The following is an 18,959-nucleotide window of genomic DNA, read 5'->3' as shown; positions in this document are numbered from 1 at the left end:
TGCATCTCTGCTTCTGACGCATGTCTATGACAGGAGTTGCTTTCTTAAAATCTCACACCATCAATATCTGCAACAGAGAGATGAAACTTTCAGGTCATGAATTAATAAGTTCAGCTATCATAACAATGCAATTTGTAATCCCCTTCTGATCCATTCAGGTGAAATAAAAAAATAGGAGGTATTACTTTTGGCAGGCCCCTCATACCTAAAAATGGTTACTGATTCTGTCCTCTGCTATATGATCTGGAAGTAGGTGATCATTTTATGTTGAATTTATAAAGTAAAGTGAACTTTCAATGTAGAGTCTGTCTTTTTTTTTTTTAAATTTCTTTTTAACAAATTTTTATTGCAGAATATTAAAAGCGAAAAAAATTCATTTTTATTTTGTTCTTGACCGCATTAGGGCAAAGGATACAATTTTCTTTACTTTAGTTGAGTTGTTAATATTTAATTGAGCCCCCCTCCCCACGAGGGAAGAGTTAAACACACGGTCGATTTTTTTAATTGTGGGGAAATTCCAGCTCTCCAAGAAAGGGCATTCTGGACTAGGATAAACATTAAAATTGCCCCAATCTTGAAGTATCCATCCTTCACTGACTAGAGATAGAACAGATACCGTACTTTAAGCTATTTATTTGGACAAAATTTAAGAAATTATATTCAGGACAAATTAGGCGCAAAGTTGTAGCCCGGAGATGAAGAAGTATAGCCATTTGGAGTTTTCAACTAAAATGCAACGAATTCGTTTGAGAGAGAAAAACAATTTATTTTGTTTCTTTTGAGCATCCGTATTTTTATAACTGTTGCGGAAAACGTGAAACGTCCGCAACTACCACCACTTGTTGGGAAAATTGTCATCTGTTGTTGACTTTGCACATCTGTCAAATAAAACGAAAATTTTAAAAGCAGATTTAATTGTAATTTAACAATGCCTTACGTCCTCATCAGCACACAAATCAGATTGGTGAGTTTCTTTCTTTCTTTCTTTGTGTTGCTTTATTCGAATTCTTCACGCATTAAAGAAGGATTTTTGAAACGGAAAAAAAAAAAAAAAAAAAATCTTAAAAGTGAAGAATTCCCATTCCCGGGCCGTTCTAGTTTGTGTTTTTAAAAATTGTTTTTTAACCAGTTTATTTTACTACTAACCCTTAGTCCGAATGGCAAAGCCGTAAGTCCTAACCCGCAATCGCTGAAAAACGAGGATCCACCCAACCCCCAAGGTGCGTACAAGATTTATCGGTGCTTCTACAGTATTAGAACGAAATTTTGTAGTCGATAAATGGAGTTTTTAGATATTAAAAAAAAAAAAAAAAAAAAAAAAAATGGTTTCTATTGATTTTTTTTTTTGTCGATTCTACAAAATTACAATGATAGCTTCCAAATTATGCAGTCGAAATTACCTGAATATTACAACATTATTACAACAAACAACTTTAATCGTGTTAACAGGTGAAAAATTACAGCCATCTTGTTTAAATTGAAACAGAAAATTACCTCCCTTTTGAACTCTCCTGTGTCTTACGATTGTTTTCATCAAATTCTATTTTTGTTTTTCTTAATTAATAATTTCCTAACTTATCGATTTTCGTAATTTTTTATATAATCATCTTAAAAATACGAGGAATGCATAGATACCATCGTTTTCGTGTGAACTTCAGAATCACGATTTCTAAAATTTTGTCCTTATAGTGTAGAAGCGCCGATTTATCTTCTACAGAAAATAAAGAAATAAATAAAATAAAAAATAAATAAAAACGCTAGAATAACGCTATATTGGTAGATTACTTTACGACGTTAAATTTATATTTGAAACTGATTCCCCACTCTGAATTCTAAAATTATTATTGTTTAGTTTTTTACAAGGCATTGCACATGTAATCGCCTAAAAATGTAGAATCTTATTAAGGAGGACGGGGGCATTGCGGTGCGGGTGGAAATCTACAATAAAAATAAACATTTACTAAACGTTTTTTTTTTTTTTTTTTTTTTTTTAGTTAAATATACGACAAACAGGCATATTTACTTATTCAAGCGTGGTTGGTCGACGTAAATAAAAGGCCGCTTCATTAAAGTTACATAACCTGCTGACATCGCAGAATAAAACACAATAGTCATAGTTAGGCGATATAGACGACTATTACAAGTATCATTTTAAAACGGGTGACATAATACACTTTGAAAAAATAAACCTTTACTATTGTATATCTTACAAATATCCTGTTTGTATACAAGCTTGTATGTATTCCGTCCGCTTGCTTATAAATTTGAAATTCTACAAATTTCTATGGGGAGGGGGCGCATGCGCGTGTGTATGTGTGTGTATGTGTATTTGAGTTTGCATGTTTTTAATTTTGTTCCTTTAAATATTGTAACGTTGGGTATGAGGCAGCCAAACCAGCTGCCAACATTGCCCTGTTTTTTATTGAATCCAACCGAGAGCTCTTTTTAGTATCCTCGTTATTCCCTTAGGTGCAATTGTCTGGATCTCTTTTGCACTTGGTTCACCAGGAATATTAGTTAGGTAGGACTTCAGGTTCTTCTTCATAATCCCTGTGGCACCTTTAACAACTGGTGTGATTGATATCTCCCTCTGTGTGCTTGTGTTTGTGTATATGTGTGTGTTTGTGTATGTATGTGTGTGTGTGTTTGGGTGTTTGTACGTGCATATGTGCATGCGTATGGGTTTCTGTTGTGAGAAATTTAATCTCACACAATTTAGAACTAATTGACAGAGAAGAAATTGACACAACGAATGAAAAGTAAACTTACCCAGTATGATAAAACCAGTCGTCTTTCTTCTAGGTTGCAAAATTATTGCGTCATTTTGCATCTCGGCTGAGTCTGATAGGTGATGCTTCGTGAGAAGTGTTAGTTAAATCTCTACTGAGTAGAGTTTGAAAGTTCTTGTTAAAGGATCCATTTAATTATGATTCCAATAGAGTAGGTGGTTAATTCCATCGAATAGTATTTTTAATATCAACATTTTTAGCTGATTTAAAGGAGACGATATCACATCAAGGAATGAAACCTAATTAGTTAGGTAGAATATTTTCTAACAGGAGAGAAGAAAGGGCTCCAATCGCCCTTAAATTTGAGTCCGTGCATGAAAGGAGAGATGATGAAAACATGCAAACTCAAGTTTTTCGGTTTGAAAATCCTGTGTGCGTGGGGTTTAAATTTCAATCAACCAATCAAAAAGACTGTAATAAAACAAATTCTTATCAACCAATGAAAGTTTGCATTTCAAGTCAGGCAATTTTTGACACACTGCCAAAGGAGGAAAGAAAAAGTAATGGGTAGCCATTACATTTTTCCAGATATTGAATACAAGGTAACTTTTTTTAATTTATTTTTTTTTTTATTACATTTTCACCCCAAACAAGGCAAATTGCCACTTTGGTGTAGGGGGTTACTATCAGGGGCAACAACTACTGGGGTACTATGTAGGGATTTGGGCAGTAAGATTTTTTTTTTTTTTTTTTTTTTTTTTTTACACAGTGATCACCACTTATCAAGGCCCGGAAGCCACTCAGGGATAAGGGTTATTGCAAGTACATTACGTTAGTGTGGAGATTTGATGGAGTGTTTACTTAAGGGGGCGGTTCATTAGGAATTTGTTAACATTAGACTTGAAGACATCCAAGTTGAAGTCCGGAGGGAAGCAGGCAGACGGAACAGAGTTCCACAGGCGTGCAGTTCTAAGAAAGAAGCTTTGTTCATGGAATCCGCGTTTTGATTTAGGCACAGATATAGAGTGGGGGAAATTTTTCACAGTGGATTCAGCTAGACGGGTGTTTTTCGTGAAAGATTGGCGAGGGGGGACCAGGGATTGGAGTTCAGACGAGCACCTGCCATGAAAATAACGATAAAACAAGGATAGGCTCGCAACGACTCTTCTGTGGGAGAGGGGTTGCAGGGTAGAGAAAAGGGCATCCCCCACTAAGCCACGAAGTCTATTTTGTACTCTGTCAAGGCATGATAGGCTGTTTTTGGCAGCTCCTGCCCAGATATGGCAACAGTATTCCATCCTTGGACGTACTTGGCTTTTATATAGATAGAGAATTGCATCAGTAGTGAGATATCTTCTGGAGCGGTAGAAGGATCCTACCATCTTTCCAGCGACCTTGGCAACAGACTTGATGTACGTGTTCCATTTCAGATCAGGAGTAAAGGTCAAACCCAGAAGCTTGTCAAAACACAGGGCCTCACCCAGACGAGAGCCATCCATCACAATTGATGCCAGCTGGGGATCAGAGCGTTGATGATGTAAGGATAGGAGTTTGGTTTTGGATGCATTAAAGGTAACTAGCCACATCTTCCCCCACTGAACCACGCGCTCGAGATCAGAGGAGAGAGAATCAGAGAGAACTTTGTCATTTACAGCCTTTGATGTGTTGCCGTATATGGTCGTGTCATCAGCATAGATGTCAACGAATGATTTAAGTATGTGTTTAGGGAGGTCATTGATGTAGATCAGGAAGAGAGTTGGGCCCAGGATTGACCCCTGAGGGACCCCAGCATTTATATTGCAGGCCTCCGATTTTTGTCCATCTACCACTACTCTTATGAGCCTATCGGAGAGAAATGATTTAATGATTGAGAAAACATTTCCAGTTATACCGTAGCTGGAAATCTTGTGAAGTAGACCCTTATGCCATACCTTGTCGAAGGCCTTTGATATGTCAAGAGCAATTGCCCTAGAAAGGAAGCCTTTGTCAAGAGATTCACTAATCCTGTGGGATATAACCGTCAGCACATCTGCGGTAGATCTTGCAGAGCGGAAACCATATTGTGTGTCACTAAGAAGGTTATTCCTGCTAAGGTGGTTGACTATTTCTCTATTTAATATTGATTCCAGCAACTTACTCATAACACACAGGAGACCTATTGGTCTGTACTGAGAGGGAGATGACTTATCACCTGAATTCTTAAATACAGGGCAAACTGATGAGGTCTTCCAGGGGGTCGGAAAGCACTTCTCCTTAAGGCAGCGCTTAAATAGTTTCATAAGTATGGGAGCAAGTTCTGGTTGAAGCTTTTTTAACACTATAATTGGGATGCCATCAGGGCCAGTTGCTTTACTGGAATCTAGGTTTTTTATTAGCTTGGCGACCTCATGCACGGATATTTGTATGCTACCTAGCTTGTTCTGTGTTATAGGAGGAAATATGGGGAGTTGATGGCCTTCGTCGCATAAGGTAGAATTAGCTGCAAAGTTCTTTGCAAATAGTTTGGCCTTGTCTGATGCTGACGAGATGACCTCTGGTCCATTGATAATGGTTGGAATAGAACGCACACTTCTGTTCAGGATCCTATTTGTTATTTGCCAAAACTGGTGGGAACCAAGCCGCTGATCAGCTACCTTGGATTTAACAGACTGGGCATATAGCTCTCTTGCATTTTTTATTACTCTTTTACAGTGGTTGCTGGCAGTCCTGAAAGCAGCTTTAGTCTCAGTGCATCTATTACGTTGGTAGCTATGGAAAAAGTGATTTCTGTGCGCGATAGCAGCAGCACATTCTGGGGAGAACCATGGCTGGCTGTTAGGTTTTTGTTGGAATTTTTTAGATGGTATGAATTGGTCTATGCCTACAATTAACCATTCGGTCAGATCTGATACTATAGAGGACACTTCCTTTTTAAACATGGAGTGCAAAGGTAAATCAGATATGAATGTACGGAAGCTATCCCAGTCAGCCATAGAGTATCGGTATACAGCTTCTTACATTTCGTTTTTATCTTAACTGATACGACGGAGTGGTCGGAGGATCCTAAAGGAGAATGAACGGTACATGAACATAGCTCAGGGGAAGTTGAGAGAAAAAGGTCTAAGAGGCTTGCACATTGATTGGGTGTATCGGGCACACGGGTGGGTTCGCGAACTATCTGAGTGAGGTCATAAGCAATGGCAAAATCATGACAAAACCTCCCCTCATCATCTGTCTTATTTGAATGGGTCAGCCATTCCACGTTATGGACGTTGAAGTCACCACAGATGTGGATGTTAGCCGAGGGATGTGAAGACAGTATGTGGTCTATTTTCTCAGATATGCTCTTAAAGATAGTAACTCCGCTGTTGTGGGGCCTATAGAGAGCAAATATAAATGCAGTGGTGTTAGCAAGTGCAACCCTGAAGCACATATAGGGTAAATTAGGATCTTCTCTAGAGATATCCCTGCCACATGGGAAGCCATCCTTAATGTAGGCACATATTCCATGCCCATGGCGATCTTGGGTGTCAGATTTAGCTGTTAAATTGGAGTATCCATTAATTATGAACTCATCTAGGGAAGTGGTCGGCCCTATTCCAGTTTCACTTAGAAATAATATGTCCGGTTTCGTCTCCTGTAATTGGGTTTCAACCTCTGGAAGGTTGGAACGTAGACCCCTGATATTGGAGAAGGAGACCTGGTAGTAGGGGTCTACGCTGGAAGATGGGGTTCTAGGTTTAATCGAGTTTTTATTCTGGAGATATTTCATGTTGAGGTTTTGGGATTTGTGGAATAGGTCGGCATACTTGGTTAGAGCAGTACAGAGAGGGAAAGTAAGAGAGAAAAAGACAGGAAAAATTTTTTATTTGTAGCACACGAAAAGGTAAAGCCGTAACAATTACCCACTAGTATGGCATCGAGAGGCCCCACCAGAGACTACTGCATGGTCCAGATCCACTCACCAAATGGCAATACAGCAGTCCCAGTACTTTGCGCCTGCTGATAGGACAGCCTCCTTAGTGGTTAATCCAAGGTTCGGGTCCCTGACTATCAGGCAGATAACGTCAGCCCAGACAAAACGTTTACCTCCAGAACCCTTACTAGTGACATGGCCACAAGGACAGACAGAGACAGAAAAATTTCCGACATCTCAGACTACTGGTCACCAAGTAGTACCGACCTTTAAGCAGCTTTTTCTTCACCCTTTGTCAGAAAAATCACTCATTGAATGAGGACTGAATGACAAAATAGGAGAAGCGAGAGTTACTGGAGCTGCCGATAACACATCCACTGTATTATCTACTCTCCATTAAAAAAAAAAAAAAAAAAAGGGGGGGGAGGGGAATGGGTACAAGTGACTTATATATATCTAAGTAGTAAGTCCGGTGCGAAGTTAATAATTCATGACACTTTTGGTGATAATCTCCCCCCCCCCATATTAATGGGTGGAAGTTTGTCATTATCTGTCTAGTTTGAATCATTAAAGTTTCATCTTATAATTAATTAAAATCCAATAATTAACTATTATCAATTTGTAAAGTCTGCTTAATATTAATTTACATTAGAGTTTAAATTATTATTCAAGGTTTTAATTTAGGAGGTTCGTTTTCATGAGTGACTGTTTCTTTGCACTGTATTATATTTCGAATGTACTTGAACATAAGGCTAACTATATAAGATAGTATGATTCGCCAGCAAGAAGAAAGTATTTCTAATACAGGCAAGCTTGCAGTAATAGTATATATTAAGTATACTACTTAAATAAAGTCCTAAGTTTATCTACTCTAGAGAAAAATTTCCGGCATTTTTTTTCGACCCGGTTCACGTTACACTTGAACTTCTGCACGTCAGTACTGTTGGGGAAGCAGGGACCTGGAATGGAATTCCAGAGTCTAGCGGTTCTGGGGAAGAAACTATTGGAGTAAAAAGATCTTTTACATCTAGGGATCTCTACAGTGTGGGGGTGGGATTTAGCAGCCTATCGGGTTTGTCGAGGGTGCTCACGTCGTGGGGACACAAGTGATTGCAGTTCGTCAGAGCATTCACCACTAAAATACTTGTAGAAAAGGCAGAGGGGTGCAACATTTCGTCGATGGAACAGAGGCTGAAGCTTAGATGCCAGTTCAGGGCCTATCAGGCTTGCGACTCTCTTTTGAACCTTGTCAAGGAGCGAGAAACTAGTAGCAGATGCACCAGCCCAGATGTGTCACATTTGGGCTGGTGCATCTGCTACTAGTCTCTCGCTCCTTGACAAGGTTCAAAAGAGAGTCGCAAACCTGATAGGCCCTGAACTGGCATCTAAGCTTCAGCCTCTGTCCCATCGACGAAATGTTGCATCCCTCTGCCTGTTCTACAAGTATTTTAGTGGTGAATGCTCTGACGAACTGCAAGCACTTGTGCCCCCACGATGTGAGCACCCTCGACAAACCCGACAAGCTGCTAAATCCCACCCCCACACTGTAGAGATCCCTAGATGTAAAAGATCTTTCTACTCCAATAGTTTCTTCCCCAGAACTGCTAGACTATGGAATTCCATTCCAGGTCCCTACTTCCCCAACAGTACTGACGTGCAGAAGTTCAAGTGTAACGTGAACCGACATCTTGCTGCCCAAATCCCTACATAGTACCCCAGTAGCTGTTGCCCCTGATAGTAGCCCCCCAAAGTGGCAATTTGCCTTGTTTGGGGTGAAAATGTAAAAAAAAAAAAAAAAAAAAAAAAAAAAATGGACAGTTATTTTTTCTTCCCTGCAACCTCTATCTCACAGAAGAGATGTTGCGAGTTTGTTTCTGCTTTATTGTTATTTTCATTTCATTGCAAGTGCTTGACTGAGCTTCAATCTATGGTCCCCCCTCGCCAAACTTTCTTAAGAAAAACTCGTCTAGCTGAAAACACTATCAATAATTTCCTCCACTCTTTATCTGTACCTAAACCTAAACGTAGATTCCATGAACAAAGCTTCTTTCTTAGAACTGCACGCCTGTGGAATTGTCTTCCGTTTTCCTGCTTTCCAGCTGATTACAATAGGGTTGTATTCAAGTCCAACGTAAACAACTTCTTGATGAGCCGTTCCACTTAAGTTAACAAATTTATCGAATTGTCAAATTGACTACTGTACACTCTTAACCCTTATCTTGGAGTGGTCTCTGGGCCTTGTTAAGAGGTTATGCTATGTAAAAAAAAAAAAAAAAAAAGGACGGATTTCAGTGGTAATCCCAACATCCTCCTTAAAAACGGGTCTATGAGGAATCCAACAGTATTTGTTGTACTCACCAGGAGTAACAGAGAAAGGTTCAACGATACCTATTTGTTCATAATCTTCAAACACTTGTAGATTTTCGTTGAATAAACCGGATTTCTATAAAGAAACGGCCACCCTCTGCATAATCTTCAGGGAAGGCATGTAATTAGAGTCTAATCGAACCGACTTTTTGTTGTCCCAGGGCAGATCCACATAATATTTCACATTTTTTAGTATGATGGTTTTTTTTAATTCGGCTATCTTTGCTTCATCATATGAAGACAGTTTAGCATTTTCATTGATTCCAATGGAATCTAGGGAAAGAAATTTTTCTATTCCGTGTTCTACAGAAGATTCTTAAAAAAATGGGCCAAGCATGTCTGAATAAGAGGGGATAGGATTTAATACACTTTCCACCAAATATGAAGAGCAAGCATGTAATGATCGGCAAACTTGATCAAGGGAGGCAACTCATTCTGAGGTTCGTGATTTGATTTGGGCTTCAAAAAATTACGCCCATCCCCAAATGGGATAAATGTATTTGTAATTTTCCAAGCAGTCCCATTAAGATATTTAACTACACAGAAATTTTTTATTTGCTGAATTAAGTCCAGACCAACGAGACCATGTAGCACATTTAAATCTTTATATCCATGACAGAGACGAAAACCTGCCTCAGTTATGTTAGTCGTAATCTCATCAAATTTGTCAACTTAAAATTGCAAGTTAAGGCTGTCTGTGAATAGAACAGCAAAATGAAACGGTTCCTGAGAACCCAATTTTATGTAGATATTGTGCTCTAGGAGGTCCATAGACCTTGTTCCAATAAATGTATTTACAGGCATAATTACAGGCCTATGTACAAATTTTTCCTTAGATTTCAGTTCCTGCAAAATAGTTTAGGAGAAAAGAGATTTTTGACTCCCCGTGTCCAAAGTGCAATGGAAAAACACTAGGGGGTCCTTTACCTTTTAAGGACACTGAAAACAAGGAATATGCAATTTTCACCATCAGATAAGGAAGTCCTTCCTACAGAGGATTTTGATGTCTTGGGGCACATTACAGAAAAATGAGTCCTTAACCCACAACTAGTGCATGGGTAAGGAAATCCCTTCTTCTCCTTACATTCTTGTTCTGAGTGACCACCATTCTAGTCTCTGTTAGCCACTCATTGCTAGATAGATAGATAATTATATAGACAGATAGAGAGATAGATAGAAAGGTAGATAGATTGATAGATCGATAAACAGATATATAGATAGATTCACAGATAAACATAGATAGACAGATAATTTACTGCTTCTGTCCGTCTATTCTCTAACACCACAGTTAAAAATGTAACACAAGGGTTGGAAAGTAGGATTTAAAAGTCAGCTCCCCTTTCTCTCCAAAAGGAGCACTGGCCTATAAAATAATTTCTCTTTTTAAAGGGGTTTGTTTAATTTCTTTATGGAATATACTTCCAAAATAAACTATTAAAGTTTTTTAAAAAATAATAGAAATATTTTTTTTTATTATTTAAAAAAAAAAACAGTGTTTACAAAGTGCATGCGCGCGCTCATGCAGCCATTTTTTCTATGTAATGAAATCAATTCAATTTTACGAGGTAAATTTTTTTCAATTTTTTCAATTAAAAAATCTATAACAATTTTTCTATTGGTTCAATTTTTACGATATTTGCAGGTTTAATGTAAAATTTTATGCTCTTTCCAATAAACTGAATATAATATTCTAGACAAACGTTTTTTTTAAATTCACCCCCGCCATTTTGAAATGTCTATTAAAAAGAAAATAATTAATTTTCTCACCTCAAATTTATATATCACAAATTGAAGATAAAAGATCAATAAAGAAAATAATCTAATTTAAAACAAAAAAAAAAGAATAGTTTTGTGCAATTGGAAGAAAGGGAGACAAATATGCTCTGTGACCATCTGATATCAGAATTTAAAATCGCAGTCTTTTTGAATACTTGCTTAAAAAATTCTTTTATTTAAAAAGTACATGGAATATAAAATATAAATATGGACAAATTCTTATGAATGAAGAATGGAAGCACCCATTGATTAGTATTTTTATAGGTAAGTGATTTGTTGGAATTTATATATTTTTATTATATTTGAAGTAAATTAAAATTCGTTGAATTTCTTTAAATCTTTTTAAGGAAACCCGATTTTTAAAAAAATTGCATTTCTATTAATCCTTTTATTATTTTAAAATTTGATCTTTGCTCCTTTTATTGAAAAAAAAAATAGGGTTTAAATTACATTTTTCAAGTAGTTATAAGCTTCGAAAGATAGTGAGTCTAATCATTCAATTTTTTCTCACTCATTTTTAATAGCGACATCTGACACTGCTACTGCAGCAATGGCACGATTTTATTTTTTACTTGATCAATTTACGTAATTTTTGGAATATGACATTTTCTTTCCGTCACAGGTATGTACATCATACAGATTTTTTTTATTTTTGTTTTTTTTTAATGTAAAGGGGAATTCTGATCAAGAACCATATTGAATAATGGTAGATTATCTCTCATTGACATTATTTATTAGTAATCATATTGTTTCACGTCATATGTAATTTCATTAAAAAAGAAAATGATGTGCAGTAGCTGAAACGGTATTTTTTTATGATCACACCCATAGTAGTCCCTCTCCCCATCAGATTCTACTTTTTTAGGGTGATTTCATATAAACAACCTGAAAAAAATATCTGCAAAAAAAAAAAAAAAAAACGAATAAAAAAAAAAACTCAAATATTTTAAATTTAAAATGAGATGGGATGAGAGTCAGTTTTCTACACAAATTTAACGTAAAATGAGACCCTACTTCCGGGCCACTTAGAGGTAAAATAGAGATGTGTAACTAATTTGAGTGAATCAGTGTGAGTATGAGATGAAAGCAGGTGTAAGTTAAGTTGTCGCGATGTATGCCAGATCACCGCTTCCACTGAAAAAGAAAAGTAAACAATGGCAGAAACAGTCATGTGACCAACACGTCACGAGCATGTGTGCTGACTACTTCGGTTTTGTTTTTATCACAATCAAGAGAACAGAAACTTGATTTTTCACAACTAAACAAAAATAACAGACGTTTAATTTCAAACTGAAATTAATATAAACACAGTCAATAAATAGCTACAACACTTGATTCTAAGAAGTTTGGATGCTAATCTAAAAATAAAAAATAATAAATAACAACTCCATGGTTTTAAGTTTAGAGGTTTTAAAAGAATCGGAATTGTATCAGAATCGGGAAAATATTGGAATCACCCAGTCAAAAATGTATACTCAATGTGATGATGTATGGAAGTGAAAATTGGCCTGTAAGTGTTGAGGACATGCATTGCATGAAGAGAAATGTTATGAATGATACAATGGATTTGTAATGTGAGTCCTAAAGACAGGCTTAGATCTGATGATCTCAGAGGAAGATTAAATCTGGACAGTATAAGGGGACCTGGACAGAACATGAGACTTTGATGGTTTGGTCACATTGAAAGAATGGACGAGAGTTCTTAGATTAGTAAATGTAGAATGATTGAGGTAGCAGAGTCGGTTCACAGAGTTAAGAGTAAGGAAAAAATGGGAGGTAGTACTAAGAATGGACTTGAAAGAACGAGGAAACAATAAAGACCTGAGCAGAGACAGATTAGTTTGGAAGTCAAATCAAGAGCAAAAAGGTATTGTAGATGCATTTTTGGCAGCCTCGTAACTCTTGCTTCTCCTATTTTGTCCCTCAGTTCTCAGCTACTATGAGCGATGTTTCTGACAAAGGCAGGAAAAAAAAATGCTGTATAGTCTGTCAATAGTATTGCGTGAGTAATAGCCGGAGATGACGTAACTCCCTCTCTTTCTCTCTCCCCTCTCTTTCTCCCCCTCCCTCTCTCTCTTTCTTTCTGCTCTGCTCTGCTCTAAGCAACTCTGCTGACCTCTTCCACAAATTCTTTAACCCCCATCATGAAACAAGTTCTTGTTGAACCGTCCTTGTACCACCATTATCTTTTATCACTGTCTATTCGTTAACTCTTATCCTCGAATGGCCTCTGGGTCTTGATAACTTCCTTGTGTTCAATAACTTCCTGTGCAAAGACAAAACAAAACAAAAAAACAAAACAAAAAAAACATTGCGTGAGTAATAGCCGGAGATGACGTAACTCTCTCTCTTTCTCTCTCCCCTCTCTTTCTCTTTCCCCTCTCTTTCTCCCCCTCCCTCTCTCTCTCTTTCTTTCTGCTCTGCTCTGCTCTAAGCATCTCTGCTGACCTCTCCACAAATTCTTTAACCCCCATCATGAAACAAGTTCTTGTTGAACTGTCCTTGTACTACCATTATCTTTTATCACTGTCTATTCGTTAACTCTTATCCTCGAATGGCCTCTGGGTCTTGATAACTTCCTTGTGTTCAATAACTTCCTGTGCAAAAAAAAAAACAACAAAAAAAAAACAAACAAAAAATTAACGATCATCATGATCACCACCACCATCGATTTTATCTGTTTTTATTTATTTTATTTTATTTTTTTTTTCTTAATTAACAAGCAAATGTGTCATTTTAAAAGTATTTTTTCGAACCCAGTCATTTAAATATTGATGTTATCTACTCGAATATTGAGTCGGTTCAAAGGCTTTCGAAGATAAGTTTGTTAGCAAATCCTCTTTGTCGTTGGCCATCGGGCATTTTTTAATTTAGAAGAACAAAAAAGTCGAACACTTTATCAATAGCGTTTCAGTTTATCTTCCAACAAATTTACATTTGTTTAAGTCACGACCAGAATCTATGTGGTCACGTATCATTTCCGTTAAACACGCGCACACACGCACAGACTCTGTGATATATATATATATATATATATATATATATATATATATATATATATATATATATATATATATATATATATATATATATATGTGTGTGTGTGTGGTTTTGTTTTGGTTTTAGCAATAGGTTTTTGAAATGAATTCAATTATTTAAGAAAGTGCATTTTTACCGAAATGCGAGTTGGGAATAATTTTCTCTTTTAACCAATCTGGTACCCCCACATGGGGAGCAGTATATATATTATTTTTAAAATGTAATTATCCACTGACACGTGTTTCGTCGTTTACGACTCATCAGAGTGGCTGTATCTAGCGAGATTCGAAATCGGGATCCAACGGTAATGAGCCTAATATACACTTGTGCCCGATATTATTCATACCCCCTCTTGAAAATTGAGTTTATTAGGTGTAACTTTGTAAGAATTTATTGTTTACGTCCATATTGATACATATTCTTAATAAACGTCTTCTGATCATTTTCGTCATTTTAAAATCTCGGGATACTTGTAATAAAAGAAATATACAGCTATTTATAAAATCTGCAATGTTCAAAAATAATCATACCCCCTTATTTTTTCAGTATTAATCGAGTTTCTGACTGTTTGTTTCCTGTTTGATTCTTATTTTGAATGCTTTTATACAACCTTTGATTAATTTCATTTCGTTTTTTGCATTTTTCAGAAATTAAAATGATATCAATTGAAAACCAAAAAAAGAATAAAAATTATTAGAATGGGGAAGAAAAAAGAGCTTAGTAATGATCTTAGGACTAAAATTGTGAATTCACATAAGGATGGTTTAGGTTACAAGTCAATTTCCAAGAAATTTGAGGTCCCTACAGCAACAGTACAGAGCATCATCAAAAAATTCCAGAGCCACCACACAACAAACAACTTGATTGGTAGAGGAAGGAAAAGGAAACTGTCTGCTAGAGCCACCAGGAATATTGTAAGAAGTGTTAATGCAAATCCAACCACCACTACTAAGGACATTTTAGAAAATCTGGAGTCTTCTGGCATAAAAATATCAAGGCAAACATTGCAAAGGACTCTGCATGAAAATGGTCTGAAAGGAAGAAGACCAAGAAGGACTCCATTGCACACCGGAAAACGCCTTGCAGCACGTCTAAAGTTTGCTAGGACCCGTGTGAATTCTCCAGAGGCCGTTTTCTCAAGTATTTTGTGGACTGACGAAACAAAAATTGAATTGTTTGGCCATATGGATGCTTCTTACGTTTGGAGGAAAAAAGGAGAAGCTTACAACCCAAAGAACACCATACCCACGGTGAAACATGGTGGTGGTAGCCTAATGTTTTGGGGCTCCTTTTCGGCTAGTGGTCCAGGTAGTTTGGTCAAGATAGATGGAACCATGAAGAAGGAGCAATATTTGGAGATACTCCAGAAAAACTTTAGACAGGATGCGGAGAAGCTCCATTTAGGACCAAACTGGGTCCTTCAACAGGATAATGATCCAAAACATACTGCCAAAATAGTCAAGAAATGGTTTGAGGATAATCACATTAATGTTTTGGAATGGCCTAGCCAGAGTCCTAACCTGAACCCTATCGAAAACCTCTGGCACATATTGAAAACTGAGGTTAAAAAGCGGAAACCTAGAAATTTGAGGGATTAAGAGAACTAATGCATTGAAGAATTGTAAAAAATCAGTGTTGATGATTGTAAAAACCTTGTTGATAAATATCCAAACCGGTTACAGGCAGTTATTAAGAATAAAGGGCATGCTATTGACTATTAGTAAGAGAGGTATGAATAATTTTGAACTAGTGTCATTATTGTTTTTCTTAGTATAATGCTTCAAACTTGCATAATTTATTTATTTGTTGAGTTTAAATTAAATGCTTATGCTTGATTTATTGTTTGAAATCCCTTTAATATTGTCTATCTTCTGGTATGAGCAATATTCTTACAGAAATCTCAAAGATCCGAGGGGTATGAATAATATCGGGCACAAGTGTATATATATATATATATATATATATATATATATATATATATATATATATATATATATATATGTTATATGTACTTCATTACTTCAGATCAAAGCGAAAGCTTAGACCAATAAATAATCGAATGCCAACACCTCTCCACAGCCTAACCATACGAAATCGTACTTTCCCCTCCTCCCTCATCCCTACTCCCTTCCTTCACCACACCTCCCTCCAAAAAAAACCCTACTGCTCACATTCACAAAATATACACCCCGCTTTCTTCCAGAATGTTAACCACACCCAAATCTATATAATTATAAAACTCAAATGACCTTGTAACGTGTGTTGTAGCCCAACATCCGGTTTACGACTTCCGGTTGCGCATGCGTACATAAACATAAACCCATAACAGCGTAAACAAGTAAACATAAATCGCTGGACCGGTTTTGTTTGAACAAAAGGACGTCCTTAGAAAAGCGAATATCTTGAATTTATTGAATAAAAAACTTCAAGATATCGGAAGCAAACGCAAAACGTGATTTTTTTTTTTTTTACATGGGTGTCACCACTTATCAAGGCCCAGAGGCCACTCAAGGATAAGGGTTAATAGGTATACATTAGTCATTGTGATTTTAGCATAGTAAACAGTGGGAATTTTGTAACTTGGATTACTTAGGGGGACGATTCAATTAGAACTTGTTCACATTGGACTTTTTCTCTTTTTTTTTTTTATAGGTATCAACACATTATCAAGGCCAAGAGGCCACTCAAGGATAAGGGTTAAAGAGTGTACAGTAGAAATTGGCCTATATAATAATCATTAGTAATGAAAATTTGTTAAATTTGATAACTTATATGGAACGGCTCATCAAGAACTTATTTACGTTAGACTTGAAGACAACCATATTGTAATCAGCCGGAAAGCAGGAAAACGGAAGACAATTCCACAGGCGTGCAGTTCTAATAAAAAAAGCTTTGTTCATGGAATCTACGTTTAGGTTTAGGCACAGATAAAGAGTGGGGGGAATTATTGATAGTGTTTACAGCTAGACGAGTGTTTCTTGTGAAAGTTTGGCGAGGGGGGACCATAGATTGAAGCTCAGTCGAACACTTTCCATGAAAATATGTATAATCATCGACTTGTTTCGTGTATACAATATATATTATACTAAATAATCAACGCGACAATGAAACGTATTGTTTTACTGTGTATGTTTTCAGCGTCCTGATTTTTTTTTCACGTTTAAATTATCCAAATAAACAATTGTTAATACTTTCTGCTTTTTTTTTTACATCGTTTATTTCCGTATTACATTTAAGTTATTTTAACACAATTTTCTTACAAGTAAATCTACTTTAACCCATTGAAACCACAAGAGCATTTTACAACAGCAATTTACCAACCTTTTTTTTTAATTTATTCTCCATTTTTTAATACACCTTTCTTAAAAAACATTCATACATTTTCCTCTATACTAACAACATAAATAAATAATCCCGAAAATGTTTTTTTTAATTTGCATTACAAATTAATAATTAAGGCGACAATAAAACGTATTGTTTTACTGTGTACGTTTTCAGCATCCCAATTGTTTTTTTTTTGCGTTTAAATTTAGATATATCAAAATTTGAATTTAACTTTAAGTATTATGGTATCTGTCCAGTTGCACATTTACCTATAAGTATGGCAAACCACTTATAATTCAATGGCCATAAGTTTTTTTGTTTTAAAAAATAAACAATTATAAACAGAATATATATATATATATATATATATATATATATATATATATATATATATATATGTTTGTTTTGGTTTTTGCGATATGTTTTGAAATTAATTCAATTATATATATACATAATTATGTTTTTGCTATAATAATTAAATACCTACAGACACTAGTGTTTCATCCTTTTGAGATTCTTCAGTGCAGGGTGTCACGATTAACACCAGCCGAACAATTCGAACCCTGCACCACGAGACATCTCTGGCTCGAGTAGCGGAGACCGTATCCATTCGGCTACCATTAACCGCGTAAAATAGCGTTGAATTTAAACATTTTAATTTTAAATGTTCATTTACGTCAGTCAGAGAGTGATCTAATCGTTATACGATGATCTATGCATAAGAGCTAAATTGACCGACTTTAATTCAACTGAAAGTGCTCAGCGATAAGAAATGAATTTCTTAAAGGGGCTGTCATAATTATTTTTTTGCTATAATAATTAAATACCTACAGACACTAGTGTTTCATCCTTTCGGGATTCTTCAGTTCAGGGTGTCATGATTAACACCAGCTGAACGATTCGAACCCCCCACCACGAGACATTTCTGGCTTGATTAGCGGAGACCGTATCTATTTGGCTACCATTAATCGCGTGAAATAGCGTTGAATTTAAACATTTTAATTTAAATGTTCATTTACGTCAGTCAGAGTGTGATCTAATCATTATACGATGATCTATGCATATATATGTATATATATGATGATTGCAACGTCTTGTCAGACGAGTGCCACTCCCTCAGACATTTAAAATCCATGAGCCCAAAATCCTGAGGGAGTATCTATACAAAGATGATGTTACAGAGTCTTAGCTTTGTACGACAGTTTAGTCTCTCTCTCGGTTCAAAATGTTGAGATCCAGCAACAAGCAAGAGCAAGATAGCCAGCAACAAATTAAACTGCAGACCAGCTTAATGCGGGTAATGGTCTCCCGCTTTATGGTTTTTTAAATCAGAGATTTGCTTCTCCTAGAAAGGTTGCCTTCACCACGGCTTACGGGAGCCCTCTCCACCCCAATACACATATACACACACACAAATATACACGGTGCTAGTTGGCCGTTGACCCAGAAAAAGAGTTCATTCGCCCTTTGGAAGGTCATGTCATATGCTACTGGTACCATGTAACCCAGTACTACCTGCCTCATGGTCGGGTCACCGGCGACTAAACTGGTTCCCCCACCAGACTTGTTTGGTGAGGAGGGCGGCTAGTCTCCCTGAAGGATTAAACAAGATATATATATACATACATACATACATACATACATTTGGAACCAAAGAAAATTAAGCTTTTATGCATTTTTATTCTCATAAAATTTATATGCTAGTTAACATGTCACAGAATGGATCCTATAATCTTATTATCAATTAATTTACTTATATATATACTTATATTAATATTTCATTTTTTAAATTTTTAATTAAAATTTTTTTTTTATATATTAGTATTATT

At 36.2% G+C, this 18,959-nt stretch overlaps 1 protein-coding gene across 1 annotated transcript in view; it reads left to right on the top strand.

The window, feature by feature from the left end:
- Positions 1-806: 806 nt before the first annotated feature.
- LOC145260411 (GTP cyclohydrolase 1 feedback regulatory protein-like) overlaps positions 807-18,959 on the top strand; it is a 30,688-nt gene continuing 12,535 nt past the window's right edge. Inside the window, exon 1 of the mRNA XM_080118391.1 lies at positions 807-964. Coding sequence (XP_079974517.1) covers positions 929-964 — 36 coding nt within the window. The 5' untranslated portion in view covers positions 807-928. The remainder of the gene's footprint in view (positions 965-18,959) is intronic.

This window comes from Euprymna scolopes, chromosome 36 (genome assembly GCF_053919585.1).
Source record: "Euprymna scolopes isolate OS-2025 chromosome 36, ASM5391958v1, whole genome shotgun sequence".
NCBI lineage: Eukaryota > Metazoa > Mollusca > Cephalopoda > Sepiida > Sepiolidae > Euprymna > Euprymna scolopes.
Note: the sequence above shows the minus strand (reverse complement) of the source record. Positions and strands in the feature narration are given on the sequence as shown.